The sequence below is a fragment of the Martes martes genome (assembly GCF_963455335.1).
Source record: "Martes martes genome assembly, chromosome: 8".
Lineage (NCBI taxonomy): Eukaryota > Metazoa > Chordata > Mammalia > Carnivora > Mustelidae > Martes > Martes martes.
In genome coordinates, this window is record NC_137895.1 from 46,347,299 (window position 1) to 46,368,369 (window position 21,071).

The following is a 21,071-nucleotide window of genomic DNA, read 5'->3' on the forward strand; positions in this document are numbered from 1 at the left end:
CACTCTTCTAATTTGTTCTATATAATCCCTAGGGACTGGGGGAAATGGAAATAGAGTCCTACTGGAATGATTTGTTTACAGAACTATCTTCCAGAGTAGGCGTATGTCTTGAACTAATTTTTTATATTAATAAAACCATTTAGCTTAGAATACAATCCTCTTAATGATAATAAAAATAGTAACAATCGTAAGATTTAGTGTCTTCCCTTTATTGCACACTTACCGGTACGAAGCTGGTACTACATTTACTGCCTGGTGCTAAATCCTGAATGTATTTTCTAAACCACTTTTTGAGGTATGGTTGCCATGCAAAAAGCTGTACAGGTTTAATGGATGCAGCCTGGTGAGTTTGGAGATCAGTGTGCACCCAGGAATCGTCACTATGATCTATGCCATTGATACAGCTGTCACCTCCAAAAGTGTCCGCCTGCTCTCTTCATTTCTTTCCTCCTATTATTTTGTATTATGATAAGAACACTTAACATATGATCTACCCTCTTAGCAAAGTATTTTATGTATACAGAGCAGGATTATTAACTATAGGATCTATGCATTAATACTTAATGTATTTTAGTTTCCTAATTTTACTGATGAGGAGACCAAGATTCTGCGAGGATATGTGACTTGTCCAAGAACATACAGTGGGGTGGGGGTTCGGGAGATGGGGGCCGGGCGGAGTGGGAGAAGAAGGGTGGAAATTCAAACCCAGAACTCTCTGGCTTAAAAGTCTGGGCTCCTTACCATGATCCCATGTATAAAGGAGTCAGACTGGTTTCTTGAAGTCCTCACACTCTGTCTTGTGAACATCTGCTTCTGACCACAAAAGGAATGATGATGAAAATGCCTATGTTATATTTTACTGGGTGTAATTTTTCCACATCTGTCTTCTGGAAGCCTGTGAATTCCCAGAAGTTAGGGTTGTATGCTGTCTTTGCACCTGCAATGTTGCTTCTGGAATGTAGTAACGACTGACTCACGTCTACTCAACTAAAAGAAATGAAAGAATGAACTCTTCCAGAACTGACTGTAAAATACTGTAAAGAAAATACTATGGGCCGTTAGTTGGTGGCTTTATTTTAAAATTGGAACATATTTTAACCCAAACATCTTTTGTGTTACCTACTTAAGAGATTTTTTTTAATTGAAATATACCTGCCATATAACATTGTAGAAGTTTAAGTTGTACACTTATGAGATTTTGGGGGGTTTTTTGTTTGTCTTTTTGTTTTGTTTTGTTTCCTTGGTTTTTCTTTTTTTTCTTTTTTTTTGAGATTTTTTAAGTGAAAATTATAAGCAGCACAAGAGCTTTATTGAATTTTTTTTGTAGCTTTCCTCTCATTTCTGTGTTCCTCTGGCTCTCTTCTCCCTGCTATTATTTTTTATCTCTTGGTATAGTTTGACTTTTATGGCTCCTCTTCTTGTTCAGTATTTCGGTTTTCTTTCCCTAATGACCAAATGACTTTATTGCATCCTGAGATTCAAACAAGCTCTTAAAGTAAAACCAAAACTACTAATTTGCCCTTGTTATCATAAGCTTCTGGGTTGAACTTTGCCACACAGTGCATTCACAAAGAGAAATAGGTCTGTGCTATATTCCAGACCTTGATCTGCACAGAAAAGAACCTCTGACACACTTTTCCAGAGGCTTTGGGAAAGGAGTTGGGAAGAAGGATGTGGGGATTTAGAAGAAACGGTAGAGTTGAATGATCACAGGCATTAAGTCAAGAAACTTGGATTCTAGACTTTCTTTCTAACCTTCCAGAAGTCATTCAAGTGTTCTGAGTCTAAATGTGAAATGAGATCATACCAGATAATTTTTAAGAGCCCTTATCCCAGTTTCTCATCAGCGGCACTGTTGACATCTGGGGCTGGGCGATTCTGCTGGGGGGAGAGGGTCTGTCCTGGGCACTGGAGGGTATCTGGTGGCATCTCTAGCCTCTGCCCACGAGATGCCAATAACGCCTCACCACACAGCCCAGTATAACTACCAAACACAGCTCCGGACGTTGCCGAATGCCTCCGAAGGGCTAAAGCCCAGCTGATTGAGAATGACTCCCTCGTAACTTAATTCCATGATGACGGTCCCATTGCCTGTCACAGTGTCTTCAATTCTTTACACATTTCGCCAGACAGCCCACTCTCCGTTTCGAGGATTTTTGAAGTGTCTTGTAGGCATTATACAGTTCTGCTTTTCCCTAATTAAAGATGTATATCAGTTTGTACACATACTACGTAGATTAGAAAGTTGACCTATCACCAGAGATGAAGTGAATGGTTGACCGTAAACTATGTGATAAAGGTCCTTCATCAAGAACAGAAGCCCGTGCAGCAAAGGACTCTGGACTAGAGCGTGTTCCACACCAATAAATAGTGACCTGTCAAGAGCTCTTGGGAAGGCTGGTATTTCCTTGGCTTTTTCATTTTCGTTTCTGAAATATGCTTCTCCAAACCCCAAATGTAAACAGGCAGGCGCATGTTCCAATGTACCTATTATATTTAGATGTGAAGAACTTAGGATATATAACATATGCAGTATCTTTTATTAAAGATATTTTTGTAAAGGTACAGGTGTATTTGTTTCTCTTCTCATTCAGGAAAATGAGTGGCTTGAAATTAAGAAATAAAAAGCTAGGGGTGCCTGGCTGGCTCAGTCAGAAGAGCATGTGATGCTTGATCTTGAGGTCGTGAGTTCAAGCCCCACACTGGGTGTAGAGATTACTTAAATAAACAAATGTTTTCAAAAATAGTAATAAATCAAAAAATAATAAGAAGCTCTCCCACCTTAAATTCTGTTGTTTCATCTTTTAGTAATTACGTTTTTAACTTAGTAGGTGTGTGTTATCTGATAGGTACTGTTCTAGGGTGGGTTTTGTTTGTGCAGACTGGTGACCAGTTGCCTTTTGAGAGTTATAGAAACTGAAGAGAAGCATTAAATTAAAAACCTCCCAATCCTTAGGGCATGATGCACAGGGTAAGGATATTTATCTTCAATATTTTCTATCATACAGTTGTAAAAGTCTAATTAGAGTAAGAAGACTTGTCACTTAATATTAGATGTCTTTTTTTTCCTTACGCAGTAATATTTCTCACAGGGAAGTTGAGCACCCATCGCTTGCAAAAATTTAAGAATTTGCTTTACCCTACCTTTGTCAATGAACACCACCAGTGTAAAAGTTTCCAGGTTATGAGGAAGTGAACTGATAAAAGACAATAAGGGTTCCTTTTCGTTTCCTGGCAGTTCAATTCATAAGACGTATTTCTAGTTATATTCCTATGTGTATAGTCCCTTTCCTTTAAGAGACCTTTCAGTCCACAAAAGATAGATTTGGTGGTGTCGAACCCCAATGATGAGAACCACATCTGCAGCAGATGTGATTTCAGAGTCTGTCTTTAAGAATCATGGCATGGCAAAGAAAACACCAGAGGTAACGTAAGGTCCAGGTGGAAGGCGGTGGAAAGTGCATGGGTCCGCCAGTCAGAACTGCCTTAGGGCTCGGGTCTGTCCCTGCTGACTGTGGGCTTTGGAGAAGCCATATTATTCAGCTAGACTACAATTTCTTAAATGTATAATTAGGTCAGAAGGACCTTTAGTGACCATTCAAACTCTGATTCCCTCCGTATCCCTAATTTATAAGTCACTTAGTACAATCACTCCTATTTCTTCTCTCTCTGCTCAAGCTTCCCTCTTGCTACTCTAACCTGAGACATAATTAAATTTCATTTCACCCTCTTTTTACATAATTCCAAAGCTCCCTTTTCGATCACAACTTGTAGTTATTCAGTTCTTAACTTTGAGTCAACTTTCTTGTGACTTGGAGTACATTTTTTTTTTCCAGGAAACGTACACAGGTAGCATCTTTCCTGAGACCTTATGCATTTGAAACGTTCTTTCTGTTGGTTTCATTCACATGAACTTCAGTTTATCGAGGTGCGGAATTCGTGGCATTTTTGGCAATACGCATTTTTTTCCTCAGTCACAAAAACTGCTCTGTTTTCTCCTCACATTTATTCTTCTTTCAAAGGACATACTTTTTAACTGAGAACTTTTTTTTTTTTCTGAAGATTTTCATTTATTTGTTTGTCAGAGAGAGCACAAGCAGGGGAAGCGGCAAGCGGAGCGAGGAGCCCGATGTAGGACTCGATCCCAGCACCCTGAGATCATGATCTGAGCCGAAGGCAGACGCTCAACCGCTCCATCGCCAGAGCCACCCAGGAGTCCCTGAGAACTTTTTTCATTCCTTATCCCTAATTCCATAAGCACAAGGTGCGGTTTGTTTTGTTCAGAGCAGAATACTCTGGAACTCTCACTATATGTGACATTAGGTGGGCACTGAAAAATAGTTCTCAATGACTCCCTTCTCTCTTGTTTAATGGTTTATCGTTTACAGTGGCTTTTCTCTGACAGTTGGGTCCACGGAGCATCCCAGCCAAGTTGGTCTGATACCTTTAAAAGTTTAAAAATGACAATCCTGCCATTTCTCAATTGAATTAGCCATTCCTGAAAGGGGTCTGAGAATGGAGGAAGTGATATGTTTGCTTTTTCCCACATGCATTAAAAATTAAAAAGGGGAGGGACGCCTGGGTGGCTCAAGTCAGTTAAGTGTCTGCCTTCAGCTCAGGTCATGATCTTGGGATCCTGGGATCGGGCCCTGCATCCGGCTCCCTGCTCAGCAGGGAGTCTGCTTCTCTGCCCACCCGGCCCCACTCTCTCTTAAATAAATAAATAAATAAATAATCTTTTAGAAAATTAAAAGGGGAAAAAGTTAAAAAATAAAATTGTGGTCATCCAAATTATTCTTTGGTAGGTGCTCTGAATTTAATTTTTTAAAGAAGTTACCAGATATTCAAGTATCCACACATGACTAGTGTGGATATTTACCAATGTAAGAAATTACAATTTAGAGCATGACTGTTTTTGCATTAATATTTTACAAGAATTTCTTCTCACCTGTTGTACTGGATGCAGATCTCTGTTTCTATAAATGTCATAAGCCTGTATTTCATGGCTATTCCTTTGATCAGCCTTCCCTTTCGGTCATTTTGCGTAAAAACTTGCATGTGATCAAACTGACATCTGGCATTTTTATAAAATTAACCAAATTTTCTTTTGAATGTAATTTGAGGAATAGATTCATGGACACATTTAGTTAATAACTAGAAACACCAACACAACTGAGAAATCATTCTAAAACGCTTTGGTCGGGTGTATGATCGTTAAACCTCCATTTTAGTTGGTCTTCTGGGTTAGGGTGAGAAGATTGTATGTTGTTGTTCAGTGTGAAAAAGCAAGCCTTTATATCTCCTTCTGTAGATTCTTTACAGATTAAAAGAAAGATTTCAGCTCTCCTTGCGACAAGATAAAGAGAAAAACCAGGAGATCCACCTATCGCCCATTGTGTTACAACCAGCGCAGTCTGAGGCAAAGACAGTCAACAGCATGGTCCAGCCGGAGCAAGGCCCCAAGGTGCTGAATGTGGTTGTGGACCCGCAAGGCCGATACTCTCCTGAGATCAAGGCTACCACCTCTGTCTGCCCTTCTCCTTTCAAAATGAAGCCCATAGGACTTCAGGAGAGGTAAGAGCTTTTCTGTATCCCTCTACAGGTTGCTTTTTTTTTTTTTTTTAAGGATATTCACCAATTAAAAATGATAGAGGCAAAGATGATTGGCATATTGGGTAAAATTGCTCACCACCAAATGGATAGCAGGAGGAAGTTGTCTTTCTTATCTCCCCAGAGAATCTAGCTGTGTTACAATAATCTTCTAGTTACATCAGATTCTGTCTAGCTAGTGGAGACCCAAGCCACATTCATCTTTGCTCCAGGACAATTTCTGTAATCATTTATTGAGTACATTTTGAGGGCTGCTGATATGATACTATCTTCTTTAATCGTCCTCAAAACTCTGGTAGGTGGAAAGACTAGGAATAAACTTAGGGTATTTCCTGACAAAGTCCATATTGTTTGGGGTAAGGTAGGAGCCATCAGTGTCACAAATCAATTTTTTTTAAAGTTTGCCTCCTATTTCCTTTAAGGAAATGAATAGTAAATACCTCGAGATCCATGACTTTGTTTTTATTGCCTTTGTGATGTACTTATACTGACATTCTCATTTAAAGCAAAGCCAATGTGGGGTGTCTGGGTGTCTCAGTCAGTTGAGCATCTGACTCTTGAATTCAGCTCAGGTCGTGATCTTAGGGTCCTGGGATTGAGCCCTGTGTTGGGGTCTGCCCTCAGCGGCAAGTCTGCTTGAGGATTCTCTCTCTCCTCCTGCCACTCCCCCAACTCATGCTCTCACTCTCTAAAATAAGTAAATAAATCTTTAAAAAAAAAATTAAAATTAAATAAATAAAGCAAAACCAACATTTGAAAACCAGGATATGCAAGACACATAAAAGAGGTGCTAATTCTTTACTTCCCCAAAATATTAAGTAAATCTTCCCCATGACATTTCTTAAAATAAGAAGCTTCCTGTTTATATTGAAAATATGATTGATATTATATCCAGCATTGCATGCCAGGGTAGTGGGGGAAGAGAGAGGCTCTTGAGGTACACTCCCAGGTTCATCCTCCCCTTATTTTCCTGTATCTTCATTTTGTATCACTGTTCTTTTGGTGCCTTAGGTTTTCAGGTCACATCTCTAAATTTTTATTATATTTCCTATAACACGCATGCACGCACACATACACACACACGCATGCGCCACATTCCTTCAGAAAATATAAGTTCAGAAGACCACGGTGCGCATTGAAATTTTTAGTAAGTATTGTCAAAAAACAGTGAATGAAGTAAAACGAAAGATATTGTTGCAGTGATCTCCAAAGTCCTGTAAAGGGAGAAAATTTTGACTCCGTAAAAGAAGAAAAATGGAGAGCAATCAAATTTTCTTCCTCCTCCTCCCAAATACTAGTTGGTTTCTGAATGGATCCATGTGAATCTCCAGGTACCATTTTCTTAGTTGGGTATGGCTAGTTGCTATTTGGGCTGTAGATGAGATGGAACTTTCTCCCTGAGGTTAAGCAGGGGTCAGGAGAACTGGGTTCCAGACACAGCTTTGCCGTTGCTGAATTGAGTGGCTTCACGTGAGTCATTCCATCTGAGCTTCACTTTCCTTATCTGTGATATGAAGGGGTTAAACTCGACTCCTTTGCTTCCTTCAGGCTCTTTTGCTTTTGTCACGCAAATTAGTTTTACACACTGATGTTCACTTCAAAGAAAACCTCAAAGCAGGTGTCTGGGCATTGGTGGTATACCGAGGGCAGGGTGTCCAAAGAGATCTGCTCAGATGAAAGCAATAAGGTGGTCATTTTCTGTAGATGATTTAAAGATGATAATAAAGCTACCTAGAAGTCAGACTAAATTTTATTACCATCAACACCGCCAATTCTAAGGAAGGCCAGTGGTTAAATCCTCTAAGGGGTGCCTATTGGCAGAATCTTGCCTTTCATAGGCTGCTTCTGGGCATGTTTGAATTTCAAAAGCCTAAGTTCAAGTATCTCCTTATTTATTTCAGTGAAGTGAATGTTTGAGAAGGGAGAGTACGGAGATGGCGTCTTACTCATCTTTATGGTCCACACGGGGGACTCCAGCAAAGCCAAGTGTGTAATCAGTGTCAGATAGCTTCCTTGCCATCTGGTCTATAAACTTCCCTGGATCCCCACCCCTCGCCTCCCACTTCCTTCCCATCTCAGAGGAAGAGAAACTGCTCTGTCCACAAAGGCTCCAGGTCATTCCCTCTCAACCCTGATAACTTACCCCATCAGTTTTCCTTCTCTTTTTTTCAACTGTGCCCTCTTTGCTAATGCAGAGATTATAAGAATGGTATCAGGATTAGCATGCATTCCATATTTCACATAGATGATTTTATTTCCTCTTCTCTGCCTGATCTAATCCTCTCCTCTCCTTCCATCAGACTGTACACTCTTCAGATTTATCTTGCTGTAACACTGTTTGCATTCGATGACTCTGCTGTGTAAAAATCCCTCTGTCTATAGGCTTAAGCACAGAGCACCTTGCTGGGCCTCGGAGGGCCTGTACTATTGGTCCCTGATCCTTCTTTCCAAATACGCTTGCCACTACCCCCCAAATAAACCTTCCATTCCATCCAGTCTGTTCTCCAGGGTGCTGGGTTCATGGTTACATCTGCGTCTTTGTTCACCTGGTCCCTGTTCTCTCTCCTTCAACTATCTCTAGTCTCCAAATCCCAAACAAAACTTACCTCCTACCGACGACCGTGACATTTATCCGTACCCACAGGGATTCTTCACACTTGTGAATTCTCACATGTACCGCTCCCCCAGCAATGAGTTTCATTAAAGAATAATTCAGAAAGGGACTAAAACTGGTTTTCAAGTAGTTTATCCTATCCCTTCACCAGCTTGAAAGACCCTCTCATGTCTCCCATGGTTTTTGTGACCCTGGTGCATTGTAAACACTAGAAAATTATGGAATTAATTAATTAATGTGCATTTGGTTCTGGAGAGCGCCTGTATTTTCGAAGAGCCTTCCATAAGAACAAATAGCTTACGATAAACCACAGAGCTGAGTCTCTGTGCTAATATTACTTCGGACATTCACCAAGTGATTGAACATGTTAATCAAGTCCTTTGTTGTGTAGTTTTCGCAATGTAGGAAATAGGTTTGGTAATATCTGTTCCGCCTTTTTTCAAAGGACACCATAAAATTAAGAATCAATAGAAAATGGCATTTTGTCTGTGAGAAGGAAAAGGAAACCTACTGTTCTTTTTCTTTTGTTCTGTGATCCCATTCCACAATCCTATACTAGGTCGGTTACATTTTTGAACTTGGGAAAGTGGAAACTTTTTTTTTTTTTTTTTTTTTTTTACTGAAATGACAAAGTTGAACCTGCCATTGGATATCATAAATATTTATTTTATTTTATTTTTTCACAAATTTTTTAAACTGTCAATTGACTTACGGTTTTTCTCATCCTATTTATAAATCTGTATTTATAAATTTGACCATCTAACGTAATTTGACAACTATCAGTATCTGATCAAATCTACCCTCATCTAACAAATGAGTTCCTTTCCCGTGGTGAGTCTGTGAATTGAAGAGATACTTCCAGAGGCCTGCCCCATACCCACTGCATGTAAAACTTGGACCTTGTTTGTTCACCTGTGACAAGGACAGCAGCTCTTGTGACGGTTAAGCTAGACAATGTGTGTCACGTGGCTGGCACAGCAGGAGGCCATGGCTAGCTCCCATTCCTCATCTCTTGGCCCATCCCTGTTCTCCTCAGATTTCCTGCTTGTCCCTCTCAAGGAAACTGTATATAAGCCAGGTTCCAAATGTCCAGTAAACCAAAGATCACATTCAGACCCTAGAATGATACATTTTCTTTCATTGGGAAAACAGAGAACTTGTAAATGTGAATTCCTGCAAATTTCCCCTCTAGGCTACTGTACGATGGCCAATTTTATGGAAAAGAAATTAACAGGCGGACAGGGAGATTCACATTATTACCTCATTTGATTTTTTCTTTAGGAATAAAAGTGAATAAGGACAGTAAAGGAACTGTCTAGAAAGAGTGTCTCCCTGTGACAGGGCACTCTCACTCGCGATCAGTTAATGAGCTAGGAAGTATGTGGCATCAATGGAGATTGTCTGTCACAACAGAGACCTCCACAGGCCCACAAGGGTTTTCAATAGCCAGTGAATAAACATTCTCTAACTTCCCTGAAATTGTACCTTAATATGGTTTATTTGGGTCCATAAATATTGTGCAAATGATAATGTAAATCCAGATGTATGATTTTAAAGGTTTTTTTTTTTTTTAAGGCTGAACCTGGGAGATTTCTATCAAAGCTAAAAAGATTCTGTTATAGTGGAGGCAATGAAAACATGGACCTGACCAAGAAAATACTGAGTCTTCTACACCTAAACTAAAAGTTTTGTTTACTATAATTTCCTCCAGACAAGATGGAATGTTCCAGTTTCTGTCCCCTGCTCTCCCTAATGGAGAAACACTTCAGTGTGCAGAAATTTGACTTAGAAGATACCTAATAGCTTCTCAACTAATCTCTCTTTGGGACATATAAGAAAAAGAAAGGGTATAGAATAGATACAGCTGAATATCGGGATATAAAGTATACAAAAATACTCCGGAAATTAAAATCTGTATTCATGCAAGACCCATCAATGGAAATGGAGCCAACTCCCTCACTTTCTGTCTAGGGAAACAGAGACCCGGAATCTTCCCTTTTTGGTCTCAGGGGAGAACAGCATAGCCTGAGACAAGGAATCTTGTCCAAGTGATTTATTGAGAGGGTGCTCTCAGGAGAAACCTAAAGGAAAGTAGGGGAGCCAGAGCAGGGGAAAAGAAGCCAAGCAATGAGGTGGTTTCAGCTGACATCTGATCTCAGCCTGTTCACACCGGGAGCCCTGGAACATGAGTGGCAGCTCATGAACAGTTGTTGCCCCTCAAGGCAAACAGGGTGGGCACCTGTACCCCATGTCAGTCAACCATTGGCTCCAGGCCATCCAGGGGATGGCAGAAGCATAACTTTGTAGGCCCCTTTGGCCTGGGGTACTCCCATCGGCCAAGGTGATTCTCCAGAGAAGTGGCACCTGTGTGTGCCATTCGCAGCCCTTACTCACAGCAGTGGGGGAGGGGAGTGGGTGGGGTGCAGCCTGGGCAAGGTGTTCTGGGTGGGGCACCAACCACATTACTACACTGGCCAAAGGTGACAACACTAGCTACAGCAGAGTTAGGTCTACGCTCCAGGTTTCCTTGATCTTTCCCACGATACTCATACTAAACAGCCTCCTTCTAATAGATACTGGTCATTCTAATGGAACCTATGGCCCAACATCACCAAACGCTATGACCCACGACTCATTTTTTCAGCCTGACGATATGGGAATCGTAATGTAACCCATAACAAGCAACCATTTAGAAGTTAATCCAAATTTAGTTCCAAGCAACTTCAATCAAAACAACTACTCAGTAATGCTTATGGACCCTTAACATGCATGATCTCATTTAATCCTCATAAGGGACTTATTATCCCCTCTTTAGGGTGAGGAATGGATGCTCAGAGAGCTTAAGTTACTGCCCACATAACATAATAATATGTGACTGGGCTTGTGAGAGTGACGAATAGAATTTGAGCCCAAGCAATTTGGCTCCAGAGGCTGTAGTCCTAATAAGTACTATACTGGAGTGTGTGTGGTGTAGAATATTCCCATATTCTACAGAAAATAAGTAAAAAATAGATTACAAATCAATGTACTTACTAAATAGGTCTACTTAGAGTGACACTACTTAGAGTGTCACACTGATTGCCTTAGCAAATTTCATGCTTGGCTTTCAGAATGTTTTTCAGATTCTAAACAAGTAAAATTCTATGTTGTGAGGTGGATTAAAAACAGTCAAGTGGAGATCTGTCTCCCTGCCAGTCTAGCTCACTGCCTGTCTTGGCCTTTCCTCCACCCGGTTGTTCCCAGACACTGGGTCGATATCCGACATAAATCTTCATATAACCATTATGTTCTACCTCTTCCTAGCGGACACAGTTGGTAGAATTTTAAGCTTCCCTTATTTTTGATTACCACACCTTTTTAAAGTACTTTATGGGAATGTCCAGAGTTGGGGATGCCTTGGACATAGGCACAAGCCCTTTGCTTACAGGGAACATCAAACTCTTCCCTTTTTATTTGTACTATAGACAATGGTTGCATTTTTATGGAGGTGTGTCAGGGTTCTGAAGGGTTAGAAAAAAAACTTTAAAGTGTTCCTTATTAGGGTGCCTGGGTGGCTCAGTTGGTTAAGCAGCTGCCTTCAGCTCAGGTCATGATCTTGGAGTTCCAAGATCAGAGTCCCGCATCGGTCCTTCCTCAGTGGGGAGTCTGCTTCTCCCTCTGACCTCTCCCCTCTCATGCTCTCTCATTCTCTCTCTCTCAAATAAATGAATAAAATCTTTAAGAAAAAAAAATGGTTTTCCTTATTAAAACAAACAAACCAAACAGCAGGATTAAGAAAATGGAAGGAGGAGTTTTTAATCTGCCCCCAAATTAATGGCAAGTCATGAGACAAAAAGTGATCATGGTGAATGAGAGAAATGACAGAGGAAACCACCCAGGGCGAGAAGAACAGAAGCTGAGATCTATTGTGAAGGAATTGAAAGTAGTAGAGTTCTGGGGCACCTGGGTGGTATGTCAGTCAAGCATTGGACGCTTGGTTTCAGCTCAGGTTCCTCATCTCAGGATGGTGAGATCAAGCCCCAGGTCTGGTCAGCACCCAGCATGGAGTCACCTTAAGACTCTCCCTCCTTCTTCCTCTCTCCCTTCCCCAACCCCTGCACACGTGTGTGTGCACACATGCACACGCATGTGTGTGCTCTCTCTCAAATAAATAAATCTTTAAAATAGAATTCTGCCTATAAAAGGTAAAAATTAGCCACCACTTGTTGGCAAGCAAAGACCTAGCTTCTTTCCAAGCAGACTGAAGTGTCTGAGCCCCGGGTGGCCCCTGGTGGAGTAACAACAGTTAAGTCCCACTGGGTCCTCCTCTCTGTGTCTTCCACCGGACGCCCATGACCCAGGCTCCTGCGTCCTGAGATTAAAGCAGGAAAGTCTTCTCAGCATTGTTATCCCCACCCACCTTACAACATAGCACCCATTAACTTCCAGATCTGATCCTGGACCCTGGCTTTCTGCTTTGGTAGGTGATTTCTATTTCCACTCCCACCATGGGGGGCAAAGCCCAATTCTTTTCTGGGAACTCTTAGAGCCATTCTGTAGGCTCTGACCTGTTTTTAGAGCAAATTAGGCTCATTTCCCTTAGCTGCATAATGTTAGCATTTCTATAGAATTCTCCCTTGTTCTGCCCCTAAAGAAGAGGTTGTTCCTATAATGTTTAGAGGCTTGCTAATTCTTCCACCCACAATCAAATGAGAGTTTTCCTGTGGAGAGTCCTAAATGCGGGGCTTTTTCAAATGAGATTACAGGTCTTTGCTAGGGGACTATGTTCCAGGTCTGGATGTACAGGTTGACAGAATTAGGCAAAATAGCCTTTTTTGTAGAAGCATTTTAATCAGGGCAGGTAGAGACGATTCCCAGCGTACGTTTTGCCTCCTATTTTGAGAGAGACCAGCTCTGAATTTTCATTACTGTGTCAGGGTTTTTTTTGTTTTTTAACCTTGCTGGCAGACAAATTGCCTTTGGAGTTCTTTGAAATGTGTCATAAAGCTACAGCTCACGGTTCTGCTCTGTGCATTTTCTGGACGCTGGAACATTGTTTTCCTCTGCAGTGATGCTCCGCTCTGTTACCATCAGGTTTTCCCAGCTATTGATACATGATCTCTATAGCATAACGGTGAATAATCACAGATCACCCCCAGCAGGTGACTGCAGCAAAATTATTTTCCAACTGATGGATTTGGGGTTTTTTTGTTTGTGTTTGTTTTTGTTTTTACCTGGACGTATATCACAAACGTTAAAATGTCATTTCCATTCCATAATGCCTCGTGATTATCTGGATGTAATTTAAACACAGTGAGAGGGCTCTGTTCTCCCATATGTTCTGAAGCGGGCCTGGATGAAGGCTATTGTAGTGTGTGCAAATAGTGCCCTCTGGTGGAGAACTGCGTGTTGAGGCCATTATTAGCCAGTGTCCTCTAGGGAAGAGGGTGGTTCTTGTTTCTGTTATAGATAGATAGATAGATTTCATAATGACTGGTAATGTCCTCTCTGGCAGGTGAACCATAACCTTGTTTGGCAGGTACTTTCGAAAACGGTCTCAGTGTAGTAATGAAAGAGCTGTAACTTGAGAAATAACAAATTGCCATGAACACTTTCATTTGAAAGCAATGTGCATTCTAACAAAGCTTAACGTCCAATCATTTTCATTTCTCATTCAATCCACAAGTAATTTTAAAGACAATGGGTCAAATGAAATTAATATTGCCTAATATGTATTATAATATATAAATCCTTTTACTCAGGAGCTAATTTTTATTCTAACTCAGAGATTTAATGTGAGGCTCAATATCTCTCCCTTTTCCAGGCCCGCCATCTTGCCTGCCCCACTCCTCCTTCCCCTCCTTTTCTCTCTTGTTTCTAGCACCATGCCTGACACATACTGCCTATTGCTATGAATATTTGTTACATTTCAATAAGAAACAAAGAAATAAGTCCTTAAAACTAGGTTAATTTTATGGAAAGAATTACTTCAAAACAAAGCAAAACAGATGATCCCCATCATCGCCTCCTCAGCCTACAGATGCAAGTGTCTGGTGCTGGCAGTTGCCTCATTAACCACCATGAGGGAGGAGTCTGAGCTCCTCTCCCCGCATATCCTCTCTATCACCCCGAGCCACTGAGGAGAGCTTATAACAACCCTTCTTGCCCTGCTCTGAATATAGTTTCCTGGATGATTAGTTTTACTCTTGTTGTGTTTTATTTGCCATTGCCTTTTGATTTCTACAGTAGTATTTTGTGACTAAATCCCCATTCACAGAAGAATCTTCTTCTCCTGATAGAATCCGTAGTCTACCTAAGGATTCTGAAAAACAAAGTGGAATTTTAAATCCACTTTAATCAATAATGATAGTAGGAATGATGAAGTGCTAAAGGGCCTGTGACAGTGAATAGATTAAAAGTACGGCAAAGGGGCGCCTGGGTGGCTCAGTGGGTTAAGCCTCTGCCTTCAGCTCAGGTCATGATCTCAGGGTCCTGGGATTGAGCCTGCATCAGGCTCTCTGCTCAGCAGGGAGCCTACCTCCCCCCCCCCATCCCACCCCAACTACTTGTGATCTCTCTCTCTGTGTCAAATAAATAAATAAATAATCTTTCAAAAATAAAATAATAATAATAACAATAAAAGCATGGCAAAGACCTACCATAGCCTGAAAGAATATACTTCAAATGTGGATCCTTAGCCACGTGAGGTCTCCAGGGGTTGCTCGACACTGCTCAGAAATCTGTTGCTTTTCTCAGCTTGTTCTTATTGCCCCATGCAATCTTTCCAAATTTGCACTGCTCTCCTTAAATTCCTTTTCCCCATCTCATCCATAGAAAAAAACAAGACCCCTGGGAATAAACTACCTTCACACCACCTCTCCAACCCTTCTCAGACTCCACAAATGCCTTCTCTCTCCTTCTCTCTTACACACACACACACACACACACACACACACCCCTCATACCAGTCAAATCTCCCAAGAACTCATTTATCTGTTTCCTTGCTTCCTAGTTCCACACATATAATAAGAGTTCTTAAATACTGGCTGAATAATACAAAGTTAGCCTTACTCATCAGAGTTAGCTTTACTCATCTGTTTCAGCTCTGAAATGTCCATTTAGTTCTAGAAAGTCCCAGGACGTGGAAAACTTCTCACTTGCCATTTCATTCCTGGATGCTTCATTTCTCCAACCCCGTTGTGTGACCAATGAGTTTGAAAGTCTGCTTGGCTTAACATATAAGTCTTGTAAAATTAAAGAGATTCTATCCTGAACCTGTTATTACAGCACGGTATGCATCAAGACTCTCAGGCATGAAAAATCATGCAGTCGAATGATCTTGTATCTATAAAGTAATCTAAACAGAGATCTCAAATAATAAGATTGCAGATTTTTCCAGGGGAAGCAAGAACTTCATCTTCAAATATCCTGTAGAGATTTGTTCTTATTCTTGTCTTTGTTCTTATTTGTTCTTATTCTTGTCTTTACTTTCCTAACTGGATTTTAAAATTTCAGTCTTTTAAAAAAAATACTCATGAAACTTTTACAGTGGGGAAATTCTTCCATCCAACTTCTTTATACAGGTAATCTTTATAGTCTTGACTGCAGCAATAATGGCTTGATTTTCCATCACTATTTTGTGGACAAGAGTATTTTTTCACTTTAAACCAGCCTCTATAGTGTATTATGTCAACTTTAAAAGCATTTTATTGCCCACTCTGTCCTCATCAGTCATGGAGTGTTAATGTTTTGGAGGCGGCAATGAATAGAAAAAAAATTAATAGAAACGGGTCCTGTTCTAGCCAAAAACTGTGTAAGAGAAGGGCCTCGGTATTAGAGCAGTTCAGAGTAGAGTGAGTGTACTTCCAGTTCAATCGCTGAGAATCAGAGAGTATAAGCAATAAAACGCAACACATACACCAGGTCTGGGGACAGAGATCTCACATGTTTTGTTATTTGGGCAGATTGAGTCTAAGAGCTTGGCTGGTCGATATTTTGGAAGCATATACACAGAGATATTATTGGAATAATTAATCTCTATTAAATGTGAAATCCTTGAGAGAGCAATGAGGGACATGCTCAGCAAATATTTAAGAAGTGGTGACCCCAAAGATTTCTAATTTCTAATTTAAATGTGTCCTACTAGATATGACCTGTAGGGGGTGCCCTGAAACAACAGTATGTTTTAAAAGTGAACACCTAGGCCTCTGTGTGTGACAGAAATTCTAGAGTTTGGCTTTTCATCCTCTACAGTGACACCAGTAAAATCTACAGTGGGGAGAGTGTCTCAGGAAATCTTTAATATGGTGTCAATAAGAGTCTCCCTAGAGTATGTTTAATTGGTACATGTCATTCAGTGCTTTCATCCCCTTAAGGGGTGGGAGGAGAGGCACAAAATCAAGTGGCATTAGAATGTCAAGATCCTAAAAATACTAATAATAAGTAAAATAATAAAAACAATAAAACAAACATGGCTTAAACATGACCCCACACTTTTTTTTCCCCTAAATCATTATTATTCTTTAGAAGGCTAACCTGTGTAATTCAGTAAATTAAATTGTAGACTCCTTGGAATAAGGATATCTTACCACCCTTTAGTATTCTTATTGCCTGTCAAGGTGCCTTGAGCACATTAGACCTTAATAAATACTTAATTCCTTCCTTCATTCCCACTCAGTGTTGGTGGCAGTGGTCGTGATGGGCATGGTCAGAATCAGGAACCAGGTGGTGGTCATATATTAGAACAAGGGGTTTCCTGAAAAGTCAGTCATGCAACATTTTAGAGTTGAGAGGAAGCTTTGAGCAATGGCCCCTAGACCTAACTTCAGATCTGACTGCCCTAGGGAAATTTTGTAACATTTCTAAACATTCTTCTACATAGAAACATTTCTGGATAGAACTTCCTCCCTCCCCCATCTAGATAGAATTTCTAGATAGGAAATATTCTCGAGTCAAACAAAAATTTAGCCTCAGTAGCTCTGGGGAAGAGTTGAGGCGATAGATACATATATAAATATGTATGTCTAGATCTATACACATGATAGATACATATATATGTACATATTTTAAATATACGCATATTTAAATTCATGCATTTAATCTAACATAGTTTTATATTTAACTGCCTGTCGATGTTCAAATATACTTAAATTACTATCTTTTATATTTCTATATTTAAATTACTTGCATTTGAGAACAACAATGTGAGTGGTCCTGGCCCACGTCCCAGTGATGTTCCTATAACTCTGCCCTGGCAACTGAACCCCTGATGTGAAAGCAGCGGGCACGCCCCCTGCTGGACGAAACCACTTGTCAATTGCAAAGCTGAAAACTCTTCCAATGACTGTTGAAAATCCCTTTCCCTTTTCACCCCTACCACTCTTACCTGCTTCCTGAGCACAGGGCTCCTGGGGATGGATATATTACTAAAATTATTAGGATCACAAGATGCGGGCGCTGGAAGACAACCCCTTTGCGTGTTACTAATGAAGGAACTGAGACAACGTTAACCAACTTGTTGACAAACAACTGTAGATCCTCTGGGAACCATCAGTCAGCACTGGGTTATTCAGGCAAAGCGTTGTAGTCGATTGGTCGCCAGCTCTAGATAATTTCACATTTTGATCTAAATCAGTGGTTTTCACCTGTGTCCGCACGAGGCCTTGTGGGTTGGTGGTGGGGGTGGGAGCTGGGCTGGTGGGGCTTACCCTTCTCATACTCTTCCGTGAGCACAAGTCTCCATGCCCTCGTTCTGCTATTGGTCTTGCAGGTTTTTTTTTTTTTCTTTCTTAATCAGGAACCCCCAATTTTGAAAAGAGTTTTTTTGTTTTTTTGTGTTTTGTTTTTTAAATTTTATTTATTTACTTGAGAGAGGGAGAGTGCACCTATGAGCAGGGGGCAGAGACAGAGGGAGAGGGAGAAGCAGACTCCACGTTGAGCAGAGGGCCCCATGCAGGGCTCAGTTGTAGGATCGTGGGATCATGACCTCAGTGGAAGGCAGGTGCCTAACCGACTGAGCCACCCAGGCCTCCCTGAAAAGAATTTTGAGACCACAGTTGTTTCCTCGGATAAGCTTGCTCACGAGAAACCTTCCTAGATAGACTCAGAGGCCTGAGGGGGAATTGGGGTCTCCTTCTGTTCGGGCACACGTGTCTTCCTCAGGCTTCAGCAGTTTTGTGTAGAATACATCCGTTGCGCTGTTTGGAAGCATTCTTCATGAGATTCTTCCAGTACAGTTCCACTGCCCTGACTCAGTGAAGTAGCTACACCACCTCTAATTCCCCTCAGTGGATCTGAGACATCTTTAGAGCTTCCTGGGGCTGTTTATCACAAATATAAATCCAAAAGTAATTTCCTAGAAAGGCCATTGCTTACTCTCAGATACAGTTTTTCATTGGCCATTTGGAACACCTAATCACGGAAAAAAAGTGTCTGATAACTTCTCTTAGAAATTCTTTTATCAGTTTTTCTTGTGTAATTCTTTACAGAGTAACTCCGATGTGTTACCTACTATTTATGCTTAGAAGTTAATCAAGAGGGTATGTCACGGATTCAGGGTCACCTAACTGACCATGGGAGCCATGGAAGGGATATAGGAGGTCTGCCTCTAGACCCCCAGCTGTCAACCACAGTACATATATTTGTAGGCCCTTACATTTCTACACAAATTTGAAACCTGACTTTTCCCTTAAAATGTCTTACTTACAGTAGGTGTCTGATAGATACTTATTGCATTGAATTGGATTTTTTGATGAAATTTTCTTGAATTAAGTTGACTGAAGTATAAGCAAAAAGATTAAGCAGATGGAAAAGGAAGAAGAGGAGGAGGAGAAGGAAAGGGGAGAGGGGAAAGAATCGTCCTCTACTGGGTTTTAGCTTGGGGCTCCTGGACAATCTCCCATGAAGTTAGGTTGCGAACATCACCTCGTCATGACCCTTCTGTGATGTGAGTCTACATAAGAAGCAATATTTTTTTATTATGAGCATCCCATGTAGGCCTATACGGGCATTAGAAAGGCTCTCTCCTGGGGCACCTGGGTGGCTCAGATGGTTGGGCGGCTGCCTTTGGCTCAGGTCACGATCCCAGGGTTCTGGAATCAAGCCCCACATCGGGTTCTCTGCACAGCAGTGAGTCTGCTTCTCCCTCTCCCTCCATAATCTCTCTCACTTTCACTCTCTCTCAAATAAATAAATAAAATCTTAAAAAAAAAAAAAAAAAAAAAAAAGAAAGGAAGAAAGAAAGAAAGGCTCTCTCCTGGCAAAGAGAGACAAATTTGTTGAGTTTGCCTTTAACAGGAACTGTGCTGGAGATCTGAGCGTGAACCCACTCATCCCAGAACTTGATAAATAGTCTAGAAATAAAGTCATTATTAGGCCCCTCTGTCTCATAAAATCAGATATTTAATCCTTTAACATTGAAAGTGTCAGGATGAATGGAATGGGAAGAATTCAGAGAGGGAGACAAACCATGAAAGACCCTGGACTCCAGGAAACAAACTGAGGGTTACAGAAGGGGGATGGTGGGGGGAGAGGGTAACAGGGTGATAGGTATTAAGGAGGGCATGCACTGGGATGAACACTGGGTGTTATACGCAACTAATGAATCATTGAACACTACAACAAAAACTTATGATGTACTATATGCTGGGTAACTGAACCTAATAAAAAATTTTTTTTAAATAAAGTGTCAGGGGGTGCATGGGTGGCTCAATGGGTTAAAGCCTCTGCCTTTGGCTCAGATCATGATCCCAGGCTGCTGGGATCGAGCCCCGCATCGGGCTCTCTGCTTGGCAGGGAGCCTGCTTCCTCCTCTCTCTCTGCCTGCCTCTCTGCCTACTTGTGATCTCTGTCAAATAAATAAATAAAATCTTAAAAAAAAAAGTGTCAGGACAGTTGGTAAGAGGAGCAGTAGAGTAAGGGTTGCTTCGTTGTTATTCTAAAAATAATCACTTACTCTGAATGCTTTTCCACTCTTTCCTTCTATTTTCTCAATCCTGTTAAAACCATTTGTCCCACAAGGACAGTTATCAGTGTATATAAACTCACCCAAGTTGGCTATGGGTGTATTTTTTTCAATATTCAATCCCTAGATCAATAACTGGGGAATTTGAAATTTTTTTTTCCCACTTAAGTCTTTAGTGACAGAGCATAAGCACATAGTATATTGAAAAGCCTTAGATTTCCTGACTAAAATATAACTGCTTTTCCTAGTTTGGAGGATAATTTTACTCCATTGTGCTTTATTTATTCTCGGTAGAACTTGTGGGGATTGTTCTCAGGATAATGTCAGGATAATTGTTCAAAACTGAGCTACGGGCCAGCCCAAGGGCATTCTCCTGGGAATAGCTTGGCTAAAATACACAAAAGATCTCTTCTCTTATCAAAAATATTTCTTCTTAAACATAGAGACAAATGAGAAAAGGTTTGACTGAGATAAAAATAACAGTGAAATAAGTCAGGGACTAAATGCCTTATGTGATCTTAGTGCATAGAGGACAAATAAAAGGCAGCATGTGGTCCTATGTCTTCATAGGGTGATCTATAGGGGTGCCTGGGTGGCTCAGTTGATAAGCGTCTGCCTTGGGCTCAGATCAAGCCCCACATGGGGCTCCCTGCTCAGCAGGAAGCCTGTTTCTCCCACTCCCACTCCCCCTGCTTGTGTTCCCTCTCTCGCTGTGTCTCTCTCTGTCAAATAAATAAATAAAATCTTAAAAAAAAAAAATCAGGTGATCTATAAGATGCCTTCTGAGTGCAGAGAAGGGGGCCTCCTTTCTCAATAAGGGAGTATTAGCCAGGAGGCAATACCAAACATAGGTAAATATGAGACCTCAGTGTTTCTCCAGCCCTTATCAATTGTTGTCAATTTTTT

At 40.9% G+C, this 21,071-nt stretch overlaps 1 protein-coding gene across 1 annotated transcript in view; it reads left to right on the forward strand.

Annotated features, from left to right (window-relative positions):
* The window catches only part of PTPRR (protein tyrosine phosphatase receptor type R), a 241,700-nt gene that overhangs the window by 147,853 nt on the left and 72,776 nt on the right, over positions 1–21,071 (forward strand). Inside the window, exon 6 of the mRNA XM_080811874.1 lies at positions 5,312–5,574. Within this exon, the coding sequence (XP_080668000.1) occupies positions 5,312–5,574 (263 nt within the window). The remainder of the gene's footprint in view (positions 1–5,311; positions 5,575–21,071) is intronic.